The sequence below is a fragment of the Artemia franciscana genome, chromosome 5, assembly GCF_032884065.1.
Source record: "Artemia franciscana chromosome 5, ASM3288406v1, whole genome shotgun sequence".
Classification (NCBI taxonomy): domain Eukaryota; kingdom Metazoa; phylum Arthropoda; class Branchiopoda; order Anostraca; family Artemiidae; genus Artemia; species Artemia franciscana.
In genome coordinates, this window is record NC_088867.1 from 32,279,609 (window position 1) to 32,305,568 (window position 25,960).

Sequence of the window (25,960 nt, forward strand, 5' to 3'; positions counted from 1 at the left end):
ACCAAAAATACAACCGGTGCCAGCGTGGCATATGCGTTACACAAGTAGTTTGTTCCCTCGTTCGTCAAGATTTTTAATGCTGCATTCACTCGTCAATAATTGTACATATTAATTTGCTTTAGTTCATTATTCGTTTTTTTATAAAGCTTTTTTTCTTTAATAGTTGGATATTTCAATGTCTAAGGCTTTAGTTTGACTGCGTGATATTTCGAACCAATGTATAAATTGGTATGACGATGGCTATGGCTGTGATTTTTATGTGTTTAGTACTTTATATTTTATTATGACAAGAACTGCCGCTGATCGGCATTACCGAGTAAGGCGTTTGATAATAAAATCAAACTAACCAATTGTGGTTGTTTTCTGGTATTTTTATCGTGTATTTTCTTAATTTTCCTCGAAACAAATAAATTATTTTCTTTTTCAACAGGACTGAGAAGACAGAAGTATTAGATGAGTCATTATTGTTAGCTGAACGGCGGATTGATGCACTACAAAAAGCATGCAGCGTTTCGGCCCGAAAAATCCTTTCGTGTTTAGCAGGCCATGGGACAGATGCGACTACTGTTGAAAAAAGAAGTGTGAGAATATATATATATATATGTTATACATATTGCTCTGGACTAATCCCCTCCCTGCAGAGAATTCCTCTCCATGGAAAGTCCCCCCTACCAAAGAAAAAACCCTGCAGACAATTATCCCTCCGGGAAATTGCCCCACGTGTAAAATTGAGCAGCCAAAAGAGGATTATAACCTACTAATGCTCAAATGGACTAATCCCCTCCCTGAAGAGAATTCCTCTCCATGGAGAAAGACCCCCCTACCAAAGAAAAAACCCTGCAGACAACTATCCCTCCGGGAAATTGTCCCACGTGTAAAATTGAGCAGCCAAAAGAGGATTATAACCTATTAATGCTCAAATGGAACCCAGAGCATTTCAACAAATTGTCCTGCCAAACACTTTGTCCTGAAAAAGTGTATCAAAAAGACACTTCTTAGAATAAAAAAGTATTAAGCTATGTTTTTAATTTATTTGTTTTGTTGTTTTTTTGTCAAAAACGATATACATCAGTCCTTTTCGTGTATACCCTTAGAAAATTATAGAGACTGTATAGAAGACTATAAACTCGGTTCTAATAATCAGCGAATAAATTTTACTCACTGTTTTACTGACTAAAAAAGTAGAAATATCTATGCAACTATTGGAAACATTGTTTAATGAAATCCTTTTTAAGTAGATTATATCTATCAACAAATTCCTCTCAGTTTTTTTCGAATGCAAAGTTATCTAGTTGCAGAGTCTGTTTCACGGCTGACTAATAAAAACAATTTAGTGTAGGCTCTTATGAGGAGAAAAAAAAATCTTTTATACATAGCATCCCCGTCGACGTTAAATATAAAACAAAAATAGAATTTGCAGGGATTTCTGTTTCTTATAAAAAGATGACAATATGTTGGGATGAACTGAACAGAAATAATTCAGAATTTTTTTAAGAGAGGAGGGATATATAAGAATTTAGTCGAGAGAGGGGAAAGCCTCATAAAAAACTGTCAAAATCTTGAGACCTTTAGCTTTCTACTTCCTGTGTGACAGCAATCAGAAAGGTATAGATAAAGAATAAGAAACTAGGATTTGCCTTGTCCCTTCACCTTCCCCATTCAACAAAGCTTTCCTTGAAAATTTCACCTCAATCCTCGAATTGTGAGATAAAATATAGGTGACGTACCAAAGCTATAGCTTCTGAAACATACATTTATGAAGAGAAAGAAACAAATTCCCTTCCTGTCTTTAATTGAAGTCAACTCGATCCTCTAGTCATAAGAAACAATAGGATAGACTTATCAAAACTGTAACTTCAGAAATGCTCATTTACGAAAAAAAAAATTTAACCTTCCTTCCTGTCTTTAATCGGAACTAGAGAAAAGTTCAGCTCGATCCTTTAGTCGTGTAGCAAAGTAGGATAGATTTTCCAAAACTAATTTTGAAAATAGTCATTTACTAGATCAAAAATTTCCCTTCCCTTATTTTACCGAAGTCTTTGTCCATCTGCACGCGTATCTTGCTCTAGTAATGGGTTTTTACTTCTTAAATGCAATGTTTACCCCCAAAAAGAATGTATTCTATTTATAGGAGAAACTATTGATTTTGAGGTCGGAATCCACAAGGCTCCGACTAAGATTGCTATCAGTAGCATATTAATGACTGAGGTGGTGCGGCTTGTTAGTCGGTTTTACGGCTTTGATGCAGTCATACATAAAAGTAAACAGTTTTTTCTGGACTTGTGGACGTAGTTGTACATATCACTGATATTTCACCATGAGAAATAAAGAGAAGAGAATTGCCATTTTGTTTTGAAACTTTATGATGTATTATAAGTATTGTTTTAATTTCAGAAAAAAATTCCTGAGATTCTTTTGGCTAATTCCATGTTAGAAGCCAGCACTCCTTTTGGAGATTCCAGCGTTTTAGGGTGAGTCTAACTCTCTTTATCGTGATCTTTCCCTTCCTCTCTCTCTCTCTCTCTCTCTCTCTCTCTCTCTCTCTCTCTCTCTCTCTCTCTCTCTCTCTCTCTCTCTCTCTCTCTCTCTCTCTCTCGTCTCCCTCTCTGATGCTATCTGTGTCTCTTTCTTCTTATATATATATATAACTCTGTCCCTGAACATGACATCAAACGGGAAGGTAGAAATCCTCTAGGCTTAGATCGTGCAGATGATTTGTATGTCTTAAGTGGTTAGAAGAGTTCACAGTGCAAGGGTAAGTTTGAAAAGAAACGTTAAGAAAAACAATTCGCTTAGACTAGGAGTAAATGAGGGTGAAGTGGTGATGTTTGGTGGCAAGAAAAATTATCAAGTGGATAACTCCACTTACACGGGTAGTATTGCTAGTAGTCCCCGAAGCGGCGCCGAAATATAATTCGACCTACATTCGACTTCTTTGACTACTCTATATTTATGTGGCAATTCCCTGGTATCTCTCTCTTCATTTGAATGCTCAGAAAACCATTCCACTTATGTTCACTTTGCCATAGTTTTTCCATTACTAGCATCCCATTGATTAATTGCTTTCATATTCTGCAATCTGATCTACAGCCTCTCTCCTTTGACTTTTGAGACATATGGTAGTAGGATAGATTTTTTGTTAGTTGCTGTTATTTTTGCTTTATTGAGCCACAGTTGAAAATTCAAGGCACTTACCCAGAAATAAAACTCAAACACTTCCCTTAAAAGCTTTGACAACATTGTTTTCTTATATAAAAAATAAGCGTGTTGTCGGTGTGAAGTTAACATCGAACGCTTAGCAATAACTATTAGTCTTGTGTCACTGAAAACTCTTGCTGCCGCACTTGCTGATGGCAGTGATAGAACTTTTCTTGCCGGAGCTGCAATCTGTGGCAGCTAAGTCGAATGTCTTTTCTAGAAGGCAATGGTTGTATTGATTACACAACCGAAAAAGGATCTTTTAATATCTATCAACCAAATATCACAACCATCTAATAACCACATATCATATCAGTGGCACTCAGGGTACTCATATCAGAGACCTGACATGTTATCTGATCAATCAGCATCCTTTTCTTTGATCTGCGATCATGAAGAAATTTAGAGTTTCTACCCTTTTGGGAAACCCTATTAGCCATATTTACACGAGTCGCTGGGTAGTTGATCCACTTACAGCACCAGATATTACAGTCTCCTCTTAACCCTCTACATAGGCTACTTCCTCTTCGTAAAATATAATTTCTGTAACGACATGGCTGTGACATTTCTGCAACATTATCTGCTTTATGGCTCTGAAACATTGGTGCTTCAAAAGACTGAGAAGATCTGTTAATTTTTCAAGAGGATTTGTCTAAGGATAGTTTTGGGTACTCGTTTGTCAAACAATAAGTTCTGCTGAAAATACGGCTCGGTACCATTTTCTATGGCTATAATGTAAGAAAGTTAAGATGACTAGGCCACTTTCTACGAATGAAGGATGACAGAATGCTAAAGATTGTGCTTTTCAGCCATCCTTTTGGGACAAAACAAAAAGCAGGTTGCCCCCTGATTGGCGTGGAAAGAGGTACTTAAAAAAGACTTAAAAGAAATTAAAACTTCATGGGAGAGGCAAAAAGTGAAACTTAAAATATGTTGGGCTGCAGCTGTGTTGGCATCGGGTAGCCCTGTGCTGCGGCAAACTTTTTGTAGTAGAAGTTATAGTTTTTACGAACTATGGCAACTTGTTATGAACATATCCTGAAATTAACCTGTGTTTCGTCAATTATTTACTCGATCACTGTACCTCACTATATATTCTTTATAACCAGGAATGATTTGGCCGCTTTTCAAATGAAGATACTAAAAAAAAAAAAAATCAAATTTAGGGGGGGGGGATTTAATACTATTGTCCAGATGAGACTTCCTGTATGCTGTAATGAGCCCTGCTGTATGTATTGGTGACGTCTGAGATTTTTCTAGAGTTTTCTGTACGATTTAATTATTTCTTCTCCTTTTTTTAAAACAAAAACTATAAATGCAATATTTGTAAATACGGTTCCAAAAGGGACTTTTTATAAGACGAACTTTTGTACTGTCTTATGTTTAATGCTTCCTCTTTTTGAAACATTACTTCTTCCTTTTTTTGAACACACATTTCTTCTTTTTTTGAAATGTCCTTGTGAAAACACTGTTCCTAAACATCCACATCTGCATTCTTCGCTTGCTACATCGTCCTAGTTATTTGGTCGGATCTGTGCTAAAATTCTAATTGAGGCAGTGTCTATTTTCTTGCAGGCGGATTCTCCATGAAGTAGGGTCTATAGAGAATGAACTTGGCTATGAACTGCTTCAATATGAATTGAAAGTTGAACAAATAGTAACCTCCCATTTACAACAAGTTGAAAGCGAAGTAGCTGCCATTTTGAAGAACAGGCGAATCCTGAATAAACTGTCACTGGAAATGGATGCTTCTCGAAAAGTGTATGTAGACTTTAATCACTCTTTGTGCTTTGCTGTAGATTTCTATCCTCTAATAATAATGTTTTTCTTCTTTTCTTCTTAGATGAGATGATCCGCTTTGTCTGACCAGTTCACTAATAAGACATTTTTTTCGTAGACTTTACGTTATGACTTTGAAGGGTTGGCACCAATCATATTGGCAATTCAACTTGTTCTTTGAAACCTTTGATTGAACACAAACAAATCAAAACTCCAAATATTTGTCGTTTTCTAAAAATTTTTAAAAAAGGACATACGACAGCTCCCTCAAACTGGTTTACTGCGGAAATCAAGTAAACTCAAAAGGGTGGGCATACAGATGTGTTTTTTATGTTTGTTTTTTTTTAGACCTTTTGTGTTTTTGGCTTCTTTCTGTTTTTTTTTTTTTTTTTCTTATCACAAGTGAATGTGTAATGATAGTTCACCAGCTAAGTTGAAACATTATAAACGAGCCAGTAAAAAATGCATTCATTTTTAATTCAAAACTCAATCACTAGACGTTAGTAAGTAAATAGAAGTTTCACTGAAATCTTATATCTTTTTTTTTTTTTTTTATCTGACTGAAACATAAAAACTGGTATGTTTTTTTATCCTTAGAAAGCCGTTTAATAATAAAGTATTGTTATATTATGTATTCAAAAGTGGGTTTTATATCACGGAAAGTATCTTGCATGAAAAAAAGGCAATTCCTTGGCGAGATGGGCGTTTAGTCTTTTACATTTTTTTAAAACTGTCGTTTTCGTTTGCTCATTTGAAATTTGCTCAATTTTTCACTTCAGTGGTTACGTGTGAGTTGTTTTGTGAAAGAAAAATGCTATTTGGAACATGCCTTAAACGGGATTTCTAGTGGTGTTGTAAATAGTATTTATTTGCACAGAGCTTACTTAAAAAAATTAAGGAACTGAGTGTGTTCATTTTGCAAGATGTCAAAATTGGACCTTAAAATTGTTAGATACGGCTTCGTTGACTTAAAAGAAAATCTTCAGGAATTAATTAATTTTAATTTTTCTTTCCCGTGTGGATCTAAAAACGTGTGGCAACATTCCCTAAGTATATATCAATGAAAGATGATTGACACTTGCAATAAATAACTTTTTAAAAGGCTCATATACACTTTTTGAAGGTCGATCTATCTATTCTAGTAATAAACTACAAGTAATTAGTCCAGACCGAGCGAAATCCTGAAAAACAGAATTATTTCACGCATTAAAAGAATCCATGTACAGTAGTTTTGAATTTGAGTGCTCTTTGTAAATAGCAATGAAGATTGCACCAAACCGAATCGACAATTCTACAACTTTATACTGCAAAATAGAAGTTTTGGTCTGAGTAGGACCAATTGATTTAATAATTCTGAGATAATTAATCAGTTTTGAGCTATCGAAAAACCATCTTATGGTCCTCTTGATTTTAGAGGACATAGTGCCTCGGGGCGGGTTGTGTTCCTAAATATATATGCTTTGTGACTAAAAAATTTTTTTTTTGTGGATTTTAATTTCAAACTCTTTTGAGACCATTGATTCTTTTGACGCTTCTATATTATTGAAGTGTTATATGCCGTTTTTCGTGAGCAAAGTAGGATTCAGAGTATTTTTATAGAAGGAATTTCTGGTGCTTTGAAGCGGTATATTTGATTAAAATTAAAGTCACTGAACTTCCTAGAAAGATTATTCTGCCCAAAAGGGTTGGTATTTTACATATCATCATTGTATTTTTACTAGTAAATAAACAGGATGCTATTTATAAAGCATTTTTTTTGAGGATTTTGCCGCCATTATGAACGAGACTCGAAATAAATTGAACCGCATGTTTGTACCCACTCAGCTGTTTCTTTTGTTTAGTTAAATGATGTGAAATCTGGCTGTCGAACCAAAGTGTGACTCCTGCTAAACCCAAACTTTAAATTGCATTGTATATGTAATGATGAAACGAAACCCTTTTATTTTTAAATAAGTTCATCTACTTCTAATCAGAACCCAAATAAAACAAATAATGTTTACACTTTTTAGGTATCAGTCAAATCGTATGTCTTCAGGGAATACCAAATCTGACCAACTAAGGGAAGATATGGAAGACAGCTACCAAAAAGTGGAAATATCAAAGGTAATTGTGGTTTGGAGCACTGCTCCTCATTTCTTATATTTTCTTCTTTCATGATCAATGGTCCGTGACTCCCAAATGCAATACAGTGTGGTATCGTGGAAATCGTGAAGCTAAGAAGTATTCTAATAAAGTTTGCAAAATTTTCAATAATTTTTTTGAAAAAAATCAGCAAAGAAATAGACATAGCAGGACTGTTCCAGCTCCAAAATTAAAGTTCTTAGAACCCTTGTTAAACGCGAGATTATATGAGGAATCGTGATACGAATACTAAGGCTCGAATTCATATTCCTTAATGGTCTAATCATTACAGGATTGACCTCCTTTTTTGCAGTTTGGAGCAACTTAGTGGCATAAATTGAAAGTGTGCCTCACGTCAAGTCCAGCTATGATAAATGACTACTGGAAACATAGTTATCAACCAATGTATTTGCAATTGCTGACAAAGCGTCTATGCACTCGATACCGCGTTGAAACTGAAATCGAGGGGGAAGAGTGTAACATTTTTCTTAAACTCTTGAATAAATAATAATACAGAAAGTTTGCAGGATGTTGTTGAAACAGTAATAGGGTGGAAAGATGTACACGGGACACGAGTTTACCTCTCTTTACGATTAGAGTAAGATCAAATACTAGCTGCATAAGAAGGATCAGATGCTCTGGGAGCTGGGGTCCCCCTCCCCATGAAAAATCCCACCAAACACACAATTGAGCAACCGAAGAGAAAGTACAAAAAAAGGTACCTCAAAATATCGATCAGATGTCTTAAGGGTTAAACAAAAGGACTAGATATCAAAAACAGTTTTTGGGCAGGGGCTGGCTGATCCCGATCACTTTCGACTTATAAAAGAGTATCCTCCAAAATTTCTACTACCACGAAGGAGGGGGGTGAGGAAGAGGTAGCCTTCCTTCTAAATGGAATAAATTCTGTTAATTTTGGGATTTAATGTTATTCTTTACTTTCGTAATAACAGTGTAGACCAGAAATAAGGTATTAAATGTTGGTTTGTAACTCCATCCCCTCCCCCGCCCTTTCCTTAGAAATAATCCTGATTTTACCTGATATATATATATATATATATATATATATATATATATATATATATATATATATATATATATATATATATATATATATATATATATATATATATATATATATATATATATATATATATATATATATATACAAAAATATCACCTACAAAAACTAATATAAAAAAAAGCCCAATGGCCTTCAAGGTGGTCTAATCAAGGTTACCGAACCCCAAAACTCTTCAAATGGCGTATATTTATTTGTCAAAACATTAAAATAATGATAATAAATCGTAATGCTAATCATGCTTATAGAAAAGAAAAGAAAAATGTTTCTTAAAGTGCTCTTATTTGTTAATCACAACTTAATTTTACCATCATAAAAGTATCCTTTGTCCAAAGTGGCCCTTTTATTATATTTAATTCAGATTATATTAAATATTGATGCTTAAGTGAAGCTTTTGAAAAGAGCATTGATAATTGTCGAAGCAATCACTTTGGTTTTGAATCGGCTAATCAATAAATAATTGATTAACTGATTCTTTATACATTTTGAAAGAAATGTATAGAAAAGGAAAAAATACAGTTGAAAATTTAGACTAATGTAACGATATAAACTAATACAATGCTGGAAAGAATATCTTTTGCCATTTATATTTTCAAACCTTCATTAAAGTGCATATACACTGAATAAAACTAAATCAATATTTTTTTTTTTTTTTTTTTTTTTCATTTTTTTTTTTTTTACAGAATGAGGAAACTTATAACCTCATGGTAAAAAAATACTGTTTATTAAGGAAGCACCCAAGATCAACGCTCTTTGCCAAGTAACAAATTAATAAATATGATATACCAATATAGGTAAAAGTAAACAGGGCCCTGCAAAGTGACACAATTCTCATATCTCATGGTAATAATGTCTATGTTTTTGGGTGCAAGTTCTGTTAGAAATTAGGGACCAGTCGCATCAATTAGACCCCTAACTTTTTCCTTCAAAAGGGCGGACAGAAATATAAAAAGTATTCCTGGATATCATTGCCAACATTCATGTTATAGTCTTCCTAAGAATTCAAGGGAAGTATGGAAAGTTAATAATTTACTGTATCTAAGTCACTTTCTTTACATGAACCCTTTCTTTATTTCCCTTTTGTTTTCAGGTGATGACAATATTCAGTCAAATTAGTCTACTACGAACATCAAGTAACTCAAACACGGTGTTTATGCAAATGACTTTGCGTTTTTTGCTTGATTCTACTCCTTATTGCTTTGTCTTTTTTTTGGGTTAGGGACTTTTTTATGCAGACGATATCGCGAAGCTGAAGAAATGGCTTGGCTCCAAGCTATATCCAAACGTTTTGTGTCAGAATTTTGCAGGTTAAGTAACAGGGTAGATTTTATGAAGAAAGTCAACATACATAATTTTGAAATCTAATATTCTATATGCTTAGCCCTGATGACATGTCAGTGACGCTCTCCTTTCGAGAAAAAATGAGTTGTATGTCTAACAGAAGTTGATTTTTAGCCACGTTGAGAAATACCATTCCCTCCACCGCACTTACCTTGGTACAGTTTGTTTTTGCAAGAACAAAACTGTTCTCTTTTAGTCTTGTATCGCTGAATGATAATGTGTGTATTAAGAATATTTTTAATCCAAATAAATTACTGCATTGAAACTACTTGATACCCTCTCAGATCCTTATTAAACAAGCAACCGGTCATGTTGCTATTGTTTGGCCAATAGAACGTGTTTGCAAAAAAAAGAAATAAGACAAATAATAGAACTAAAATTGGTACAAGATCTTCAACTTATATGCTTTTATAAGTGTACCAGGATTAAGTTGAGACGTAGTTCTCCTGATCATGTTCTCAGTTTATGTTGATACGGGTAAAAAAAAAAAAACTACAGAAGATGAACCTCTTGTCTTACTCTTTGTTTTGAGGCTTGTCTTTTTATTTTATTTCCTGGGTTCTCATCTTCTTTTTCCTTTTTTGTTCTGAGACGTTTGAGTGGAGATCTCGGCAGAGGTGCCATTTTGGCCAAATCTTGGGGTGGGCATGGGGCATTTGACAGAACTTGAAACTTTTATTATGAATCTAACCTACTTTCAAAGTTTAAAATGATTAATAGCAAATAGCGTAATTACTAATAGGCGTGTAGATAGTTCAAATCATTTGAACAGAATGGATTATGTTGGACATAATGGATAATTATGGCCGGAAAAGGACCCTTTGTGGTGGAAGCTTGGGCCCTTCTGAAAAATCTTGGGTGGGCATTTGCCCCCCCCCTGACCCCCCCCCAAAAAAAAAAATGGCGCCTTTGGATCTTGGCCGAAATATTAGCATTTTCTCCTGTTTCCCTGGCCACATTTTACCTCTTTTTTGTGTCTAACAGTTTCTTAGATTTCTGCGAGTCTGCTGTTCGTTATTTTCGATCCTCCTGTTGTATTTTTGTCAATATTTGTTGGGACGCTTAACAATTTTCTTGAAATAATTGCTGTTATCTCTTCTAATCTTCTAATTTCATTTTGTTTTTCAGCAAAATTCTAGTGGGATCTTTATTGATTAAATCGTATGTTTATTTATTCATTAAGGATCAGGAATGTTTTCGGCTGTCTTTTAGATGGAACTTCCAGATAAGCTAGGACGATGAAATTTGGCAGGCGTATCAGGGACCGGACCAGATTAAATTAGAAATAGTCATTTCTCCGATTTGACCATCTGGGGGGGGGGAGTGGGGGGCCGGTTAATTCGGAAAAATAGAAAAAATGAAGTATTTTTAACTTACGAACGGGTGATCGGATCTTATTGAAATTTGAAGTTTGGAAGGGTATCGTTTCTCAGAGCTCTTATTTTATATCCCGACCGGATCCGGTGACATTGGGGGGAGTTGGGGGGTGGGGGTTCTAAAATCTCGGAAAACGCTTAGAGTGGAGGGATCGGGATGAAACTTGATGGGAAAAATAAGCAGAAGTCCTAGATACGTGATTGACATAACCGGAAAGGATCCGCTCTCTTTGGGGGAGTCGGGGGTTAATTCTGAAAAATCAGAAAAAATGAGGTATTTTTAACTTACGAAGGAGTGATCGGATCTTAATGAAATTTCAGTCTTCCACGTCTTCTGTGAGAGTTATTCTTAATGTCAGTTTTTTATGGATTTCATTGGGGTAAGGGGGTATCACTACAATTCTTCTGAACCTTTTGTCAGAGTTTGGCTCTACATTCGCTTATTAGATTTTACTGAGAGGAGAGGGTAAATTCTCTGTGAGTTAATACTTCCTTCTCCTACTTCTTTCGATCTGTCGATGGCCACACGTAGTCATTTTAGGGACAGGAATTAACAGGCACAACTAAGTGTTGTGCCTTATTTGTTGTGCTTTTTTTTTATTTTTAGTGGCATGTTCCAAAGGTACCACTAATGCAGAAGTTGCCATAATTTTAAATTCTTGTCCCAAACTTTATGATCCATCGAGAAAGAAAAATTCAGCGAGGCAGGTGAATTTTAGATATCTGAATTGACTTGGACACGAGGTCAAATTTAGCATTGAATAATGGTGCCCTTTCCGTCTATTTTCTAATCTTTTTCAATGTAGTTGGCCACATGTTAGTCATAACTTAGCTTTGACAAGCAGAAGAAGTGGCGGTACACAAAAAGAATCTGGAATAACTAGATAAACGTTTCATAATTTTAAAACTCGTCATTTTAGGGACAGGAATTAGCAAGCACAACTAAGTGTTTGCTTTTTTTATTTTTAGTGGCATCTTCCAAAGGTACCACTAATGCAGAAATTGCCATAATTTTAATTTCTTGTCCCAAACTTTATGATCTATCGAGAAAGAAAAATTCAGCGGGGCAGGTGAATTTTAGATATCTAAATTGACTTGGACACGAGGTCAAATTTAGCATTGAATAATGGCGCCTTTTCTGTTTATTTTCTAATCTTTTTCAATGTAGTTGGCCACATGTTAGTCATAACGAAGCTTTGACAAGCAGAAGAAGTGGCGGTACACAAAAAGAATCTGGAATAACTAGATAAACGTTTCATAATTTTAAAACTCGTCATTTTAGGGACAGGAATTAGCAAGCACAACTAAGTGTTTGCTTTTTTTATTTTTAGTGGCATCTTCCAAAGGTACCACTAATGCAGAAATTGCCATAATTTTAATTTCTTGTCCCAAACTTTATGATCTATCGAGAAAGAAAAATTCAGCGGGGCAGGTGAATTTTAGATATCTAAATTGACTTGGACACGAGGTCAAATTTAGCATTGAATAATGGCGCCTTTTCTGTTTATTTTCTAATCTTTTTCAATGTAGTTGGCCACATGTTAGTCATAACGAAGCTTTGACAAGCAGAAGAAGTGGCGGTACACAAAAAGAATCTGGAATAACTAGATAAACGTTTCATAATTTTAAAACTCGTCATTTTAGGGACAGGAATTAGCAAGCACAACTAAGTGTTTGCTTTTTTTATTTTTAGTGGCATCTTCCAAAGGTACCACTAATGCAGAAGTTGCCATAATTTTAAATTCTTGTCCCAAACTTTATGATCCATCGAGAAAGAAAAATTCAGCGAGGCAGGTGAATTTTAGATATCTGAATTGACTTGGACACGAGGTCAAATTTAGCATTGAATAATGGCGCCTTTTCTGTTTATTTTCTAATCTTTTTCAATGTAGTTGGCCACATGTTAATCACAACGAAACTTTGACAAGCAGAAGAAGTGGCGGTACACAAAAAGAATCTGGAATAGCTAGATAAGGACCTCGTAACTCAGGTATCTTATTTTAAATCCCGACTGGATCCAGTGTCATTGGGGGAAGAGAGGGGGGGCTGGAAATCTTGGAAGACGCTTAAAGCGGAGAGATCAGTATGAAATTTGGTGGGAAGAACAAGCACAAGTCCAAGATATGTGACTGACATAACCGGACCGGATCCGTTCTTTGGTGTATTGGGGGGGGGGGGGTAATTCGGAAAAATTAGAAAAAACGAGGTATTTGTAACTTGCGAACGGGTGGTCAGATCTTAATGAAATTTGATATGTAGAAGGATCTTGTGCTTTAGAACCCTTACTTTAAATCCCGACTAGATCCGGTGACATTGTGGGGAGTTCGAGGGGGAAACCGGAACTCTTAGAAAATGTGAAAATTGAGGCATCTTACTAATGGGTGATCGGATCTTAATGAAACCTGTTATAAATTTGCGCAATTTTTATTATTTTTTTACGTTTTAATGTCCACTTTTTACATATCCTTTCTCACTTCCTCCTTAAAATTTAGTATCGCGTATATGTTCTCATAACTTGAGTTTTTTTTATGAGATTCTTTGCTCCATAATTTAATTTTAATTAGATTTTTCCGCTTGTTCTAGGATTCTTTAGCAACAGAAATCTACACTCTTTTAGCCAGGGAGCCTGAGTTTGCAAGTACCATTTTGAAATATGCTCAACTGAAAAGAGATTACCATAGAGCTGCCTGGAATTTGCTGGAAAGAAACATTCCTAAGCTGGAACAAGTAATCAGTGAGTAATTTTTGTTCTTCAGTTTCTTTCATTATAAGGTTTGTTGCACAATCAAATAGTGGATAATCTTGCCCTACCCAAGAGGAAAGGGCGTATCTTACATTTTTGTACTTTTTGCGGTCAGCAAAAATAAGCCTGGTAAGTTTTTCGTTAAGCAGTCTTTGTTTGAAGAATTAAATGATGAAAACGTCTTTAGGAACTGAAATTTGTAGCTCTATTGTATAGTTTCAGTTGTTTTTAGAATCCAAAATTGTATCGGGTAAGGCCTAAGGGTGAAATGTTTTTTGTTATACCGGTCAGTGTACGTCTCCTGTACCCCCTATGAAGTAAATATGTTTATGCAAATGTATTCATGGATAAATGTCCTTTAGAAAAACTTTTAAACTTTTTTATAACTTTTCTTGTTTTAAAATAAAGTGCGACATTAACCCTTTTGTTTAGGGCGTGGTGACTTGTCACTGACAAATACATGCACTGTGGAAAGTATACAAGCAAAGTGGGTCGGGAGGATGTCTTACTTGTCGCTCTGTCGATATTGATTCGAAAAATCCTCCTCCCTTCGAAACATTGAGAATTCGGTTGCCTAAAAATGCTCTGAAGTGGTGGAGGAGTTAAATTCGGGAAAATTTGTACAATATGCCATTGTTTTTGTTCTGGTGGGGGAATCTTGCCTGCTGTAGAATCAGTGTTGCGATGGGTGGTACAATTGTACCAGATTCAGTACTTTTTTCTCTGACCTGTACATCTGTACAACTTTTTTTTAAAGTCAGAAAATCAGTACATTTACGTCGAACTGGTACAAATTCAGTACATTTTCTCCAAAACTAAAAAAAAGAACGATTTTTACTTGTAAACGGAACCTTTACCATTCATTGCTATGGCAAATACTCTCGCGACTTGTCTGTCTGCTTTTATTTAGAGGTTAACTCTATGGTAAATTTGGAGTCGTTACGGAAAACGGAAAGTTGCCGCGGATTTTCAAAAACTAAAAATGCTATCATCTTAACTCCAGTTGTGAGGTAAGCCTGCTGAAGTCTTCTTCAGATTTGCCATGTCAGCAACGCTAAGTATGTAGTGTAGTGGCTTATTCAGATGATTGTTATGTACGGTATTTGTGCAACACGTCCTTCTTGCAACCCACATTGCTACAGGCTCGATCACTAACTTAGTGATCTAACAAAATGCACATTCAAACCTACAAGTTCAGACTGTTCAAAATATCTATCAGTTATAGTATGAATGACAATAGGTTTTATGTGAGCCATACCTGTATGCGATTAGCCCCCATGTTTCTTAATGAAAAGCAGATAGATGTTAACTTGTGGAAAAGCAGATAGAAGAGGCTTAGAGTAGGAGTGACTAGGAGTGTAGTGGAGAGCATATCGGCTAGACATATGCCATGGTGAAATCTACTTTCATGAACCTTTCATGTGCAGCATACTTGGGTAGAGGTATACTTATTTGAATGTTTGTTGACTTTGAACTTTGCCATTTTCATGCACTTGCTGTGACTAAAGTTAACTATCAATTAGCCAAAGTAGGCAATTAGGGGCCTCTGAAAATAGTCTACCTGAATAGGTATTTTGGATCTTCATTCTACCATTTAGCCCAGAACTGCACTGTTTATATTTAAGTATGGTAACTGTTTAAATAAGCATACCTCTACTGTACCATTGCTAGTTTTGGAATAAAAAAAGCAGGAACCTTTATTGTATTTTTTTTTTAACCTGTAGGCTACTCTACCAAAATCAGGATAATTAAAAAGATGACAGGCGCACACATCTTTGTGATCAGAGTTTTCACTGTCTTTGTCACCGTGTTTATTGCCCAGAACTGCACTGTTTATATTTAAGTATGGTAACTGTTTAAATAAGCATACCTCTACTGTACCATTGCTAGTTTTGGAATAAAAAAAGCAGGAACCTTTATTGTATTTTTTTTTAACCTGTAGGCTACTCTACCAAAATCAGGATAATTAAAAAGATGACAGGCGCACACATCTTTGTGATCAGAGTTTTCACTGTCTTTGTCACCGTGTTTATTGGAATATCAGTACATATTTCGATCACCCATGCATTATTTACTGCTATCACATAACACAGTTTTTCAGGGAAATCTCTTTAGGAAATCCGTACTTCTGTGTTGTGTGATTGTAGAAGGGAATCTCTGGTTTTTTTGTCAGCATCTGTTTACCTGATCAAGGGTAAAGCTAACAAAAAAATCCCAAAGTAAAATTACTATCTAGCCTAGTATGCTTGTCATTCTTACCGTGAAAAAAGCTAGTTTTAATCCTCTTTTTTGATTTACCATACGTAGTAGAGAGTAGCTAGTAGATACATGGAATTATATGCTATATATCGTTTTTAAGGACAAAATGAAGCAATCAAAACTTCAACAGTTTTTCAAAAAGCCAGGACCTCCAGATGAGACAGATAAGGGACAAGAAAATCCGAACAAACCCACTGAAGAATTGCACGAGGTGACAGAAGTACAGACTGGAATAAACCCTGATAGCCGAGCAAACTTGGGCAGTGATAAGAACAGCAAAAACTGTGACCAGGATATGATATCACTAGGTGAAGAAAGCGGCAGCAGTACTGAATCTAGTGAATCTGAAAAGTCTGACTCTGATGACGAATGTGTTGATGAGAGAATGAATGTCAAGGCAAAGCCAAAAAAGAAAAAGACACATTACAAGCACAAATTTAACAGTGACTGGCTTTCTGACAAAGACCTGCAGAAATGGATTCGGAAGGATGAGAAGGACAGTACGAGATTTATGTGCCTGGTTTGCAACAAAAGTTACATTGGAGGAAAAACCCATGCTCTTCGACATTCCAAAAATAAATTCCATGTAAAGAACTTTGAGGTAAAGCAGCATACAACTGATCTAGCAAACTTGTGCTCCAGTAACGTTGAATTTAAGAAAAGTGTGATGTTGCAGAAGAGTGTTGAGAATGCAGAGCTGAAGCTCAGCGGCTTTATTGCTGAACACAACCTGCCATTTAGGGTTATGGAACATCTGCCAGAAATCCTAAAAAATGTGTTCCCTGATTCCGTGATCGCAGGTAAGATTACGTGCGGCCGTGACAAAACACGAAATATCATTGTGAAAAAGTTGGCACCTGATGCAGACCAGGCTCTCTCAGAGAAATTGCAGAAATGCAAGTTTTCAATCTTGTTGGATGAATCGACAGACAAATCTGTTGTTAAATCTATGGCTGTTGTTGCTCGCTTCTGGTGTCCTCAGTTAAAACGTGTTTGCGATCGCTTATTAGGACTTGTCGAGGTGCCATCAGCAACAGCTCAGATAATGAAGGGAGAAGTAGATAAGCTACTCAGCGTCAGAAATATCCCAAAAGAGAACTGCATAGGTTTCGGATGGGATAATGCCTCTGTGAACATGGGGGAGGTAACGGGGCTGAAGGCTCTTGTGAAAATTGACAATCCGTATGTTATTGTTGTAGGCTGTGTGTGCCATAGCCTTGCACTATGCGCGTCTAACGCCTCCAAAGAGATCCCACTAGAATTTGATGAGTTTGTCCGTGATGTATATAACTATATACAGCATTCACCAAAGCGTATTGCAGCATATGCAGAGTTTCAGGGGATAACAGATACGAAAAACCATAGACTGCTGAAAGTCTGTGACGTCCGTTGGCTGTCTCTCGAATCCATAGTTATGCGAATTTTAGAACAGTGGAGAGCTCTGAAAGTGTACTTTTACGAGGAATTCAAGGCCATCAAGTCAGCCTCTGCTGAAAAGGTCCTGAAAATGATGGAAAATGTGTACACGAAACTGTACTTGCAGTTCCTGGGCTTCATTTTGCCGCAAGTCAACAAGCTGAACATATTGTTTCAAGCTGAGGGGGTTAGGCTGCACTGCCTTTGCAACGAGGTCTCTACGGTATTTGGGACCATCCTAAGGAACTTCCTACGTCCGGAAGTAGTTGAAAACAAGCCGTTAGGGACCTATGATCCGTCCAACCGAGAGTATTTCTTGCCTCTCGAACGAATCTATGTGGGAGCAAACGTGGAAGCTGAGGTTATCGAGAAAAATATTCCTGCCCCAACAGTGCATGCGTTCAAACTAGTGTGTCTGAAGTTTTATGTGAAGTTGGCAAAGGAGTTTAATGTCCGCTTTTACTGCAACTCAACCTTTAAGGTTCTGCAGAAAATGAAAGTGATCGACCCGGTTGTGGCTGCCTCTGGCCGAGAGGATTTAGTACCAGTACTAGTCATGTTTCCTAACTTAGTCAACCGACAATCTCTAGAAGAATTGAGCTCTCAGTGGCGATCAATCCCTGCTGAATCAAAGCATTTGCCACCCCAATACTTGAAAAGTCCAGAGGTGTTCTGGGGGAAACTGAACGAGCTTAAAAATGGTCTTGGCTCTTCAAAGTATGCAGAGCTTTGTACATTCATGTTTTCTGTCATGTCCCTTCCACACTCATCGGCCTGTGTCGAACGTATTTTCAGTGCAGTGTCGGTGGTTAAAACGAAGTCTCGAAACCGCCTTGCAGTTGACACCATTTACTCCTTGATTCGGACAAGGGAGCATATTCGTGACCATGGTACTTGTGTCTCCTGGAACCCTCAGGAAAAAAAGAAAGGGTCTGAAGAACAGGCAATTGTTGAAGTAGAAGATGATCAACAGGAGGAAATTGAGTCTCTGCTAAGAGATATTGAAGACGTGATGATCTCGTGATAATTCCTAAGAAGTTTTAGTTTTTAAAAGAAGTGAATATCTTGTTTTTCTGTTCATTCCTACTTTTGTATCCGATGATCTAACATAAAGAAAGATAAATAACGCCGTAAAATGGGCCGTAATTTTAATTTGAGCTCATTCCGAGCTCCACAACTCAACAACCCCTTTCTCGATTAGAGCCAGGCCCATAGACATAACATATGTCCTCCATGGACAAAGCATATTTGGAGTTTTTGTTTTGGTTTTCTGCGGTTTCTTCCGCTTCACTCTGCTTAAAATTGCTATCCTTTTGGTTATCACTTAGGTTAGGCTACTGCCGCTTTCCGTAAGCGTTGTTCAAATTGGTTAAATAAGACGAATAAGGGATTTTCGGAAGAGACATCTCTGGGTCCGTGGTTCGTGGATCCAGTGGAATTTCTTCGCGACTCAACCGCTTTTCCTTTGTGGCAGATTTTGCGTGACTTTCCAGCTCTGAGTTACCTTCATTTGGCAGAACTAATTTACCTCAATAGGCACATTTTGGCTCTTTGGCTACTGAGCACGCTCTAGAGCCAAGCTCTATTCCAGAAAACACGAAGGTGCGGAAAAATAAGGTTAGAAAAGAAAATGGGAGCCATCGGGAAGAGAGAGAAAAATAAGCGAAAAGAACGGTATTGTATAGATTCGTACAGTAGCGCGAAAGAAGATCGCGTGTTGCGCGAAGCGCAACACGCGAAAAAAATTTTTTTGCGTCTGGTACATTTTTTCCCGTGAAGTACATTTTTAGACCTATGTCTAGTACAATTCAAAAAATCAATATCGCAACACTGTGTAGAATGTATAAAGTTTAATGTGGCTTGTCAAAAGCTGTTAGCATAATACCATTTGTATAGTACTGGAAAAGGGAAAAACTATTCCTTAAGCAGGATGCGATGTTTCTTAAAACTACACCTTTAAATTCAACTGACTTGAAAACCAGACAATGGAAGCATTGGTCCGCTTATGGGCAAGTAAACCGCATTTTCCCGCTGAACGATGGTCATGTGTGTTCGTTTGTGTGTGTGTGTGTTTTGTTTTTTTAGAGATGGTTGCATTGAACTAATGGTCTTAGTGGAATAGTCCGAGTTATTTGAACGGGAATCTAAAGTAATTGTAACTCTTTTTTGTCCAACTGTTCGTGGTAACGAACTGTAAGTAAGGAGCGACCTGACTCAATAGTAACCGAAACTCTAGAAAACGGAATTTAGATACCAATAGATACATCAATAGAATCGGATTTTTATGCTGATTTCAAGTATATAAGTTTTATCAAAAGTTACCCATCAAAGGTTGTGAGCCTGGGAAAATTTGCCTTATTTTCAAAAAAAGGGGGAAACACCCCCTAAAAGTCACAGAATCTTAATGAAAATCACACTATCAGATTCATCGCATCAGAGAACACTGTTGTAGAGGTTTCAAGCTCCTATCTGCACAAATGTGTAATTTTATATTTGTTGCCAAAGGAAACATCACAGATGCGCGTTTGTTGGTTTTTTGCTTTTTTTTCCAGGGTTGATCTAATCGGCCCAGTGGTCCTAGAATGTCACGAGAGGGCTCGTTCGAACGGAAATTAAAAGTTCTAGCGTCCAATTTAAGTGACCGAAAAGCTGGAGGGCATCTAGGCCCCCTCCCACGCTCATTTTGTTCCCAAAGTTACCAGATAAAAACTTTGAGATATTCATTTTATTCAGCATAGTCGAAAAGTCTAACAACTGTTTCTTTGAAGACGACTTCATCCCTCAAAGACACAGTTATTAGATCCCCCACAGTCCCTGGGGGAACGGGTGCAAGTTATGAAATTTGCCAATTGTTTACATATAGTATTGGTTATTGGGAGTATACAGATATTTTCAGGGGGATTTTTTCGGGAGGAGGTTACGTGGGAGGATTTTTTCGTAGGGAAATCTATGGCCAAATTTACCGGCATTATTTAAAAAGAATCAGAAACTAAATTAAAAAAAAAGTTTTTTCGACTGAAAGCAAGGAGCAACATTAAACTTAAAACGAACAGAAATCATTGCGTATATGAGGGGTTTTGCCCCCTCGTCAATGCCTCGCTCTTTAAGCTAAAGCTTTTTAGTACTTTAAAAAGAGTTATTTATTCTAACTAAACGACCTTTGTGATTCAGGGGCCCTTCTTATAGAATTGGAATAAAATTCGACCTTTAGCGGGAAGAGCGAGGGGTTGAACTCCCTCATATAAGTAGTAATTTCTATTCGTTTTAAGTTTGAATGTTGCTCCTTACTTTAAGTTGAAAAAGCTTGTTTTTTTTTTAATTAAATAGCAAAAGGGATCGCAGTGTAGCAAACTGCCTTTTTTGGACATTATTTGCCGCAAAACAACAATTTTATCTCAATTAAGACTGAAATATCACCGAGCGATAGCCAAATGGCTCAGAAATGTCAGGAAGCTATATAGAAAACCTCTCAGTTTGAATTTCGCTATTACCGTGTGAAGGTGTATTCGTCTCTGAAGATATAAGCTGTCTGTACAAATGATAATCATATACAATTATTTATCATTTGACTGTCTGATTCATTTGAGACTCCAATGATTTGTCAACAGAAGTTCATAGCTGCACGCATGTTACAAATGTGCTTATTGAAGCTGCAATTAATTGCTGAATTAATCTGTCGAGCAAAGAAAAAATTGAAATAGTGGGAGTTGACGGGTGGGCAGCTTCCTCATGTTTAGGATGGCCTTATTCTATCGTCTAAAGTGAATTCACCCAGATCAGCCCATTTTACCCTTGAATTGCTGTTGTTCAAATGTTAAATATTAGTGTAAATAACCGAAGGTTACGAGAGGGGATATAGCAACCCCTTCTCTTTTTAGGATAATTTTTTATTTTAGAACGAACGTAAATTAACGGAAAAGAATATCTTGTTTTCACGTGAAAGTAAGAAGCGACCTTAAATCTTGGAAGGGTCAGAAATTATCCAGTATGTGAAGGTCTGCAACCCCTCCTAGTCCCCCCTTCTCCACTCTGAGCGTTAAAGTTTGACTTTTTTCTCACTCCATCAAGAATGAATAACATGTAACACGAGAGGATTATGACAAAATTACTGTTTCTCGTAAAGCTTCCAGAATCGTAAGGCTCATTTAGTTACTTTGAACAGCAAATTTTCCAGTTCTGATGTTTCGAAAAGTATTCGGTAAGTATAACGCTTAGGTCTAACAAGACACGATGTCTCACATTTTATTTTTGAAGAAAAGTGATAAAGCATTGGCTTCTATATGTGGCTCGTTTTAAATTAGCAACATTGATAGGGTGTCAAAAAATGAGAAAAGCTGGTTTTAGGAGCATAGCGTATTCGAAACTGTCGTTAAAGAAGGTATCATCATACAAAAAAAAATCTTCCTGAGGCATGCCATTCAAAGTTTGAGGGATTGGCAACTATGGCTTTTGATTGATGGAGAAGAAACGAAATCCGAGTGTCGGTCCTGCGATCCTTTTGTTGGTGAACCCGAACATCGCTCTTTGCTTCGATTTAAAAACAAAATTGTTCTACTCTATAAATAACAAGATCTACCTTTTTTATTCTTACGATTCAGAAATTCCGATTCACAGACTTTTCTTTGCGTATAAAGGACCTCATTAGGGTTTATAAAAATGGTTTGAATGTGTTGAAATGTTTTGTGTTTTATAGGTGAAATTATAGTTGAACATTTATTCTAATTTCACTTTATTTTTGGGAAATTGTCTGAATTTTTTGAGTTAGTACATAAGCTAGGAGCTAAAATAAAATTTTACTTCGTAATCTTTGAGACTAAAAATTTTGAATTTGTAGGGTTTTGCCAATAATGTATTCACAGTTTAAATGATTAAAAATCGTACGTTTAAAAGCTTGGACTTGACTTAAAATGTTTGAAAAATAAATACTTTTTTGTAATCGAAGTTTTTCAGTTTTTTAATTTTCAGTCGTCGTCGCCATCAGCCATAACGTTCTTTTTCTTATTCCAAAGGCTTCTGTGATTATCGACAATGAGTTTCTCGTGTTTTTTCTTTCTTTTTGAACTTTCTAAGCAAAATCTGCTTTTGTGGTAATTGCTGACAGCAGGGACACATTTATTAGGATTTTGTTTTTAGGGTTAAAAGTTTATAATTAACAAAAAGATTGACTGATGCATAATATTTCATTATTAGATATTGTATTTCATTATAAGATATTAGTGCCCAATATATTTCATTTTCATTTATTCGGGGCTTGGAATTAGTCCCTAAAAGTCCTTGAAATCCCTACCCAGTCCCTTGACTCCCCGCAAGTCCCTAAAATTTTCTATTTGAGATAATTATTATACTTGAAAACTGAAGCATGATATGTTTGAAAGACACTTGTTGGGTAATATTGCTTCTCCACAAATCCGCTTATACTGGTCTCTTGGCTACACCGTTGCAGTTCAGAAAGAAGCAACAAAACAGTGGGAAATTTGTGTGTAGCCAAAGTGTTTATTAACTGTTGTAATATAGGCGGTTAATACCAGCACAAACTTGGTCTATATCGTGGGTGGGATAGATGGACCACATTATGGTACCGTTCAAGGATGGAGAGTAACTTTGGCTTATAGGCTGGGTAGGATGGACTGGTCAAATCAGCTGCAATTTCCCTGAGTCCGCATCTAAATGTCATAAATACGATGTTTGTGAAAGAAGCTAGAATACTTAGGTGCTTGAAATGTCTTGTATTATATTTTTTCTGGCAACAGCTGCGATGGCAGTAGCAATTTGTTTGAAGTTTGAATATCTAGCTAATGAAGGGCCGTGGCCGTATTTCCGTTAAGAATTGTTGAAAAACAAAACATTCTGATCCTTACGCATTAGAGTATGATGACATGACGAATTTTGTCAATGGTAAAAAGCTTCAAATAAGTATTAGGCACTTTTGCTGTCAGCAAGACCAGGTCGTAAGCCAATACCTTGATCCTTCTTTTACTGGGGCATGCAAGCGGAAAATTGAAAGAGAGTGGACTTACGGAGATGAATAATGCTGGTCTTCAGTCGTATCAGATGACCACGTTGAGCAGCGATGGTTATACGTCAACAAGAGTGTTTTGAGCAGCGATGGCTCTATGTCAACAAGAGAGTTTTCAAGTAAAATTAAAGAACCGAACAACCAAGACGCAGGAAAGCATTTCTAAAAGATTGGTACCTGCATGTTGTGAATAGTGCGTATCGCAAGACTATCTCGGTGAGGATATTGCAGGCCTGGTCATTGAACTGTTTTACTTTTCCCCCGGATGGTCCTTAAGATGTGAAGACTGGTATGTTATTAAACACGAGTCAGTACCCCAGTGCAAGCTCGTGAGGTAGGTTCCTACGTGTTTTTCAACCTCATAGAAGTGACGGAAAGAGTGATTGAACAATTTAAAGCCATGTGGACCTACTTTCTTGATTTTGTCCCAAGGAAAAGATCATCGTTAGTAAGTGGCTCTCAGTATAAGAGGATAATTTCGTCAGTCAAATTAGAGCTGGTGCTTTGCTAAACTGTACATTGAAGTCTCCAGTCCTGACCCATATCAGGATTTGTGTACCTATTTTCAGAAGGAAGAGCCTCTGGTTCACACTTACGCTTTGACGCTGTGGATCATGTTACCAGTTTCTTTTCTCGTGTCTCGAAACCGGACATTTTCTATGGGGATTTTTGATGCAGTAGTACTAGACTGCATCATAAAGAAGTATTCTTGGCTCTTGAAAGTATCAGCTGTGATGAAAAGACGCAACGGTTTTGGAAAGTATGAATCGAAAGACAAAGGCTCTGTTTCTGTTGGGCATCCTCCAGCATTTTATCGCCACTTCCAAGCATTTGACCGTAGAAATTCGCTGTACATGGTAGGAAGAGGTGCTGTCCCACATAAAATTTTTATTTTCCTTCTTTGAGAAAAGTTCCTTTGACCTTTAAAGGGTTCTAGATTTCCTACGCCAGTTGCCAATTAGTATATATGTTGACAGGTTTGATGCTGTGTGGTTTGATCCAGTTGGATGGTGAACCTGAAGATCTGCATAACTAACGAGCTGATAGCTTTTGGATCCATCTCCTCACATGTAGCAAGGATAGGATATATCCTTATTTGACTAGTGTCATAAGTGTTAGTCTCGTCATTTCATATGAGAGGGCAAATGTAAAACGTAAAATTAAAAACTCACTTAACCAGCTATAGACATTGATACTGGAAAGAACTCCCTATGCCCAAATGACCTTCATAGATGCATAGAAGCCGTAGTTTAGAAAATTGAGTTGTATTCCATCCCCTCTGAGATTGTTTCTTATGCGAGGTCTGACCAATATCTTGAATACTTAGCTACCAAGAAATTTGAAGAGCTGAAAGATAAAAACATAAAGAGATTTTTCTGACTTAATCAGTGAGATACCTGATCTAGGTATCTCGTACTCTATATCAGTCCAGCTAATCTCAAGTATTCTTCGCAGGTAATTGTTCTGAAATCTATGCAATCTTTTCTGTACAGCTTAAGACAGACTAGGAATCGTATTCGCATGTCAATATGGATACCACATTGCTATTGAACAGGCGGAGCTTCAGAACGTATCTGCTACATCTCCAAACATTATTTAATTGAGAGAATGCTGCACTTGCATCTGCAATCCAGATCATAATTGCCATCGCAATGACCCCCTTGAGTTATTGTGATACCCATGTACTTGAATTCGGTAATTTTCTCAATTTTAATTTCCCCACGTTTTTCTTAAAAACAGTTTTTAAATAGTGTGAATATAACATTTTCGATATAATGACGACTTTAATTCTTTGTAGGCTTATTTTACTATTTTCATTTTAGTTTTTATTTTGCGGTGACGTCTTTGTACAGGCGGAGGTGCGGAAGCAAATGTGGGAAAGAAAATAGTTTAGGCTCAATTGTTTGAATTTTTTTTTAGGGGAGATCCTTATGATCAATCCTATTTGAGGGCAGTTCTTCTTTTTCTTCTGCCTCTTACCCTCCTGTGTATTGTTTTGTATAATAGGTTTTTAATGATTGATCCTTCTATTTTTTTTATTGTATTTTTCTTTTTCAATATTTGTTCTGAAGTATTCTTATTATATATCTAATCAGGTGACATCTTTCAGGTGACAATCCGGCTCGTCCTGTGTTTGGTACTAAATTGGAAACACATTTGGAAAGTTCCGGTAGAACTATAGCCTTCCCAATTGAAGTATGTATATGTGCCCTTCTTGAAGTTGGTTTGGAAGAAGAAGGGCTTTTTCGTGTTGCTGGAGGTATGCACAAAATATTTGATCGGTGCAAGCTTAGAGAATGAATTGATATAGCTCGAGTTAATGTTCTTCTTTTATATAAAGGGTTTTTTCCTTCTGGCCAGTATAGTTTATTGATCAGAAAGTTGGTCAGTAATACTATCAGAGTCATAGGATTTAGTAAAATGTGGTGTCCCCCATCTATTTTTGCCCCGAGCCTAATCATGTAAAATGGATTGATCATAGGAAGTTGGGGGAGGGTTCATTAAAAGTTTTATTGTCCTACTTAAGGATGAAACCGATTAGAAGAAGAGAAACCAACAAACCTTTTAACACGCGTGTTGAGCTTTGAACACTCGTGTTGAAGTACTTGAATATATGAAGAGTGTAAGAA

The 25,960-nt window shown here is 36.6% G+C and overlaps 1 protein-coding gene across 2 annotated transcripts in view; it reads left to right on the top strand.

Annotated features, from left to right (window-relative positions):
* The window catches only part of LOC136027282 (rho GTPase-activating protein 44-like), a 103,604-nt gene that overhangs the window by 33,803 nt on the left and 43,841 nt on the right, over positions 1-25,960 (top strand). For both annotated transcript variants that reach the window (XM_065704370.1, XM_065704372.1), the window contains exons 3-8: positions 431-581; positions 2,395-2,471; positions 4,774-4,959; positions 6,987-7,080; positions 13,480-13,630; positions 25,441-25,590. In XM_065704370.1, the coding sequence (XP_065560442.1) occupies positions 431-581; positions 2,395-2,471; positions 4,774-4,959; positions 6,987-7,080; positions 13,480-13,630; positions 25,441-25,590 (809 nt within the window). The remainder of the gene's footprint in view (positions 1-430; positions 582-2,394; positions 2,472-4,773; positions 4,960-6,986; positions 7,081-13,479; positions 13,631-25,440; positions 25,591-25,960) is intronic.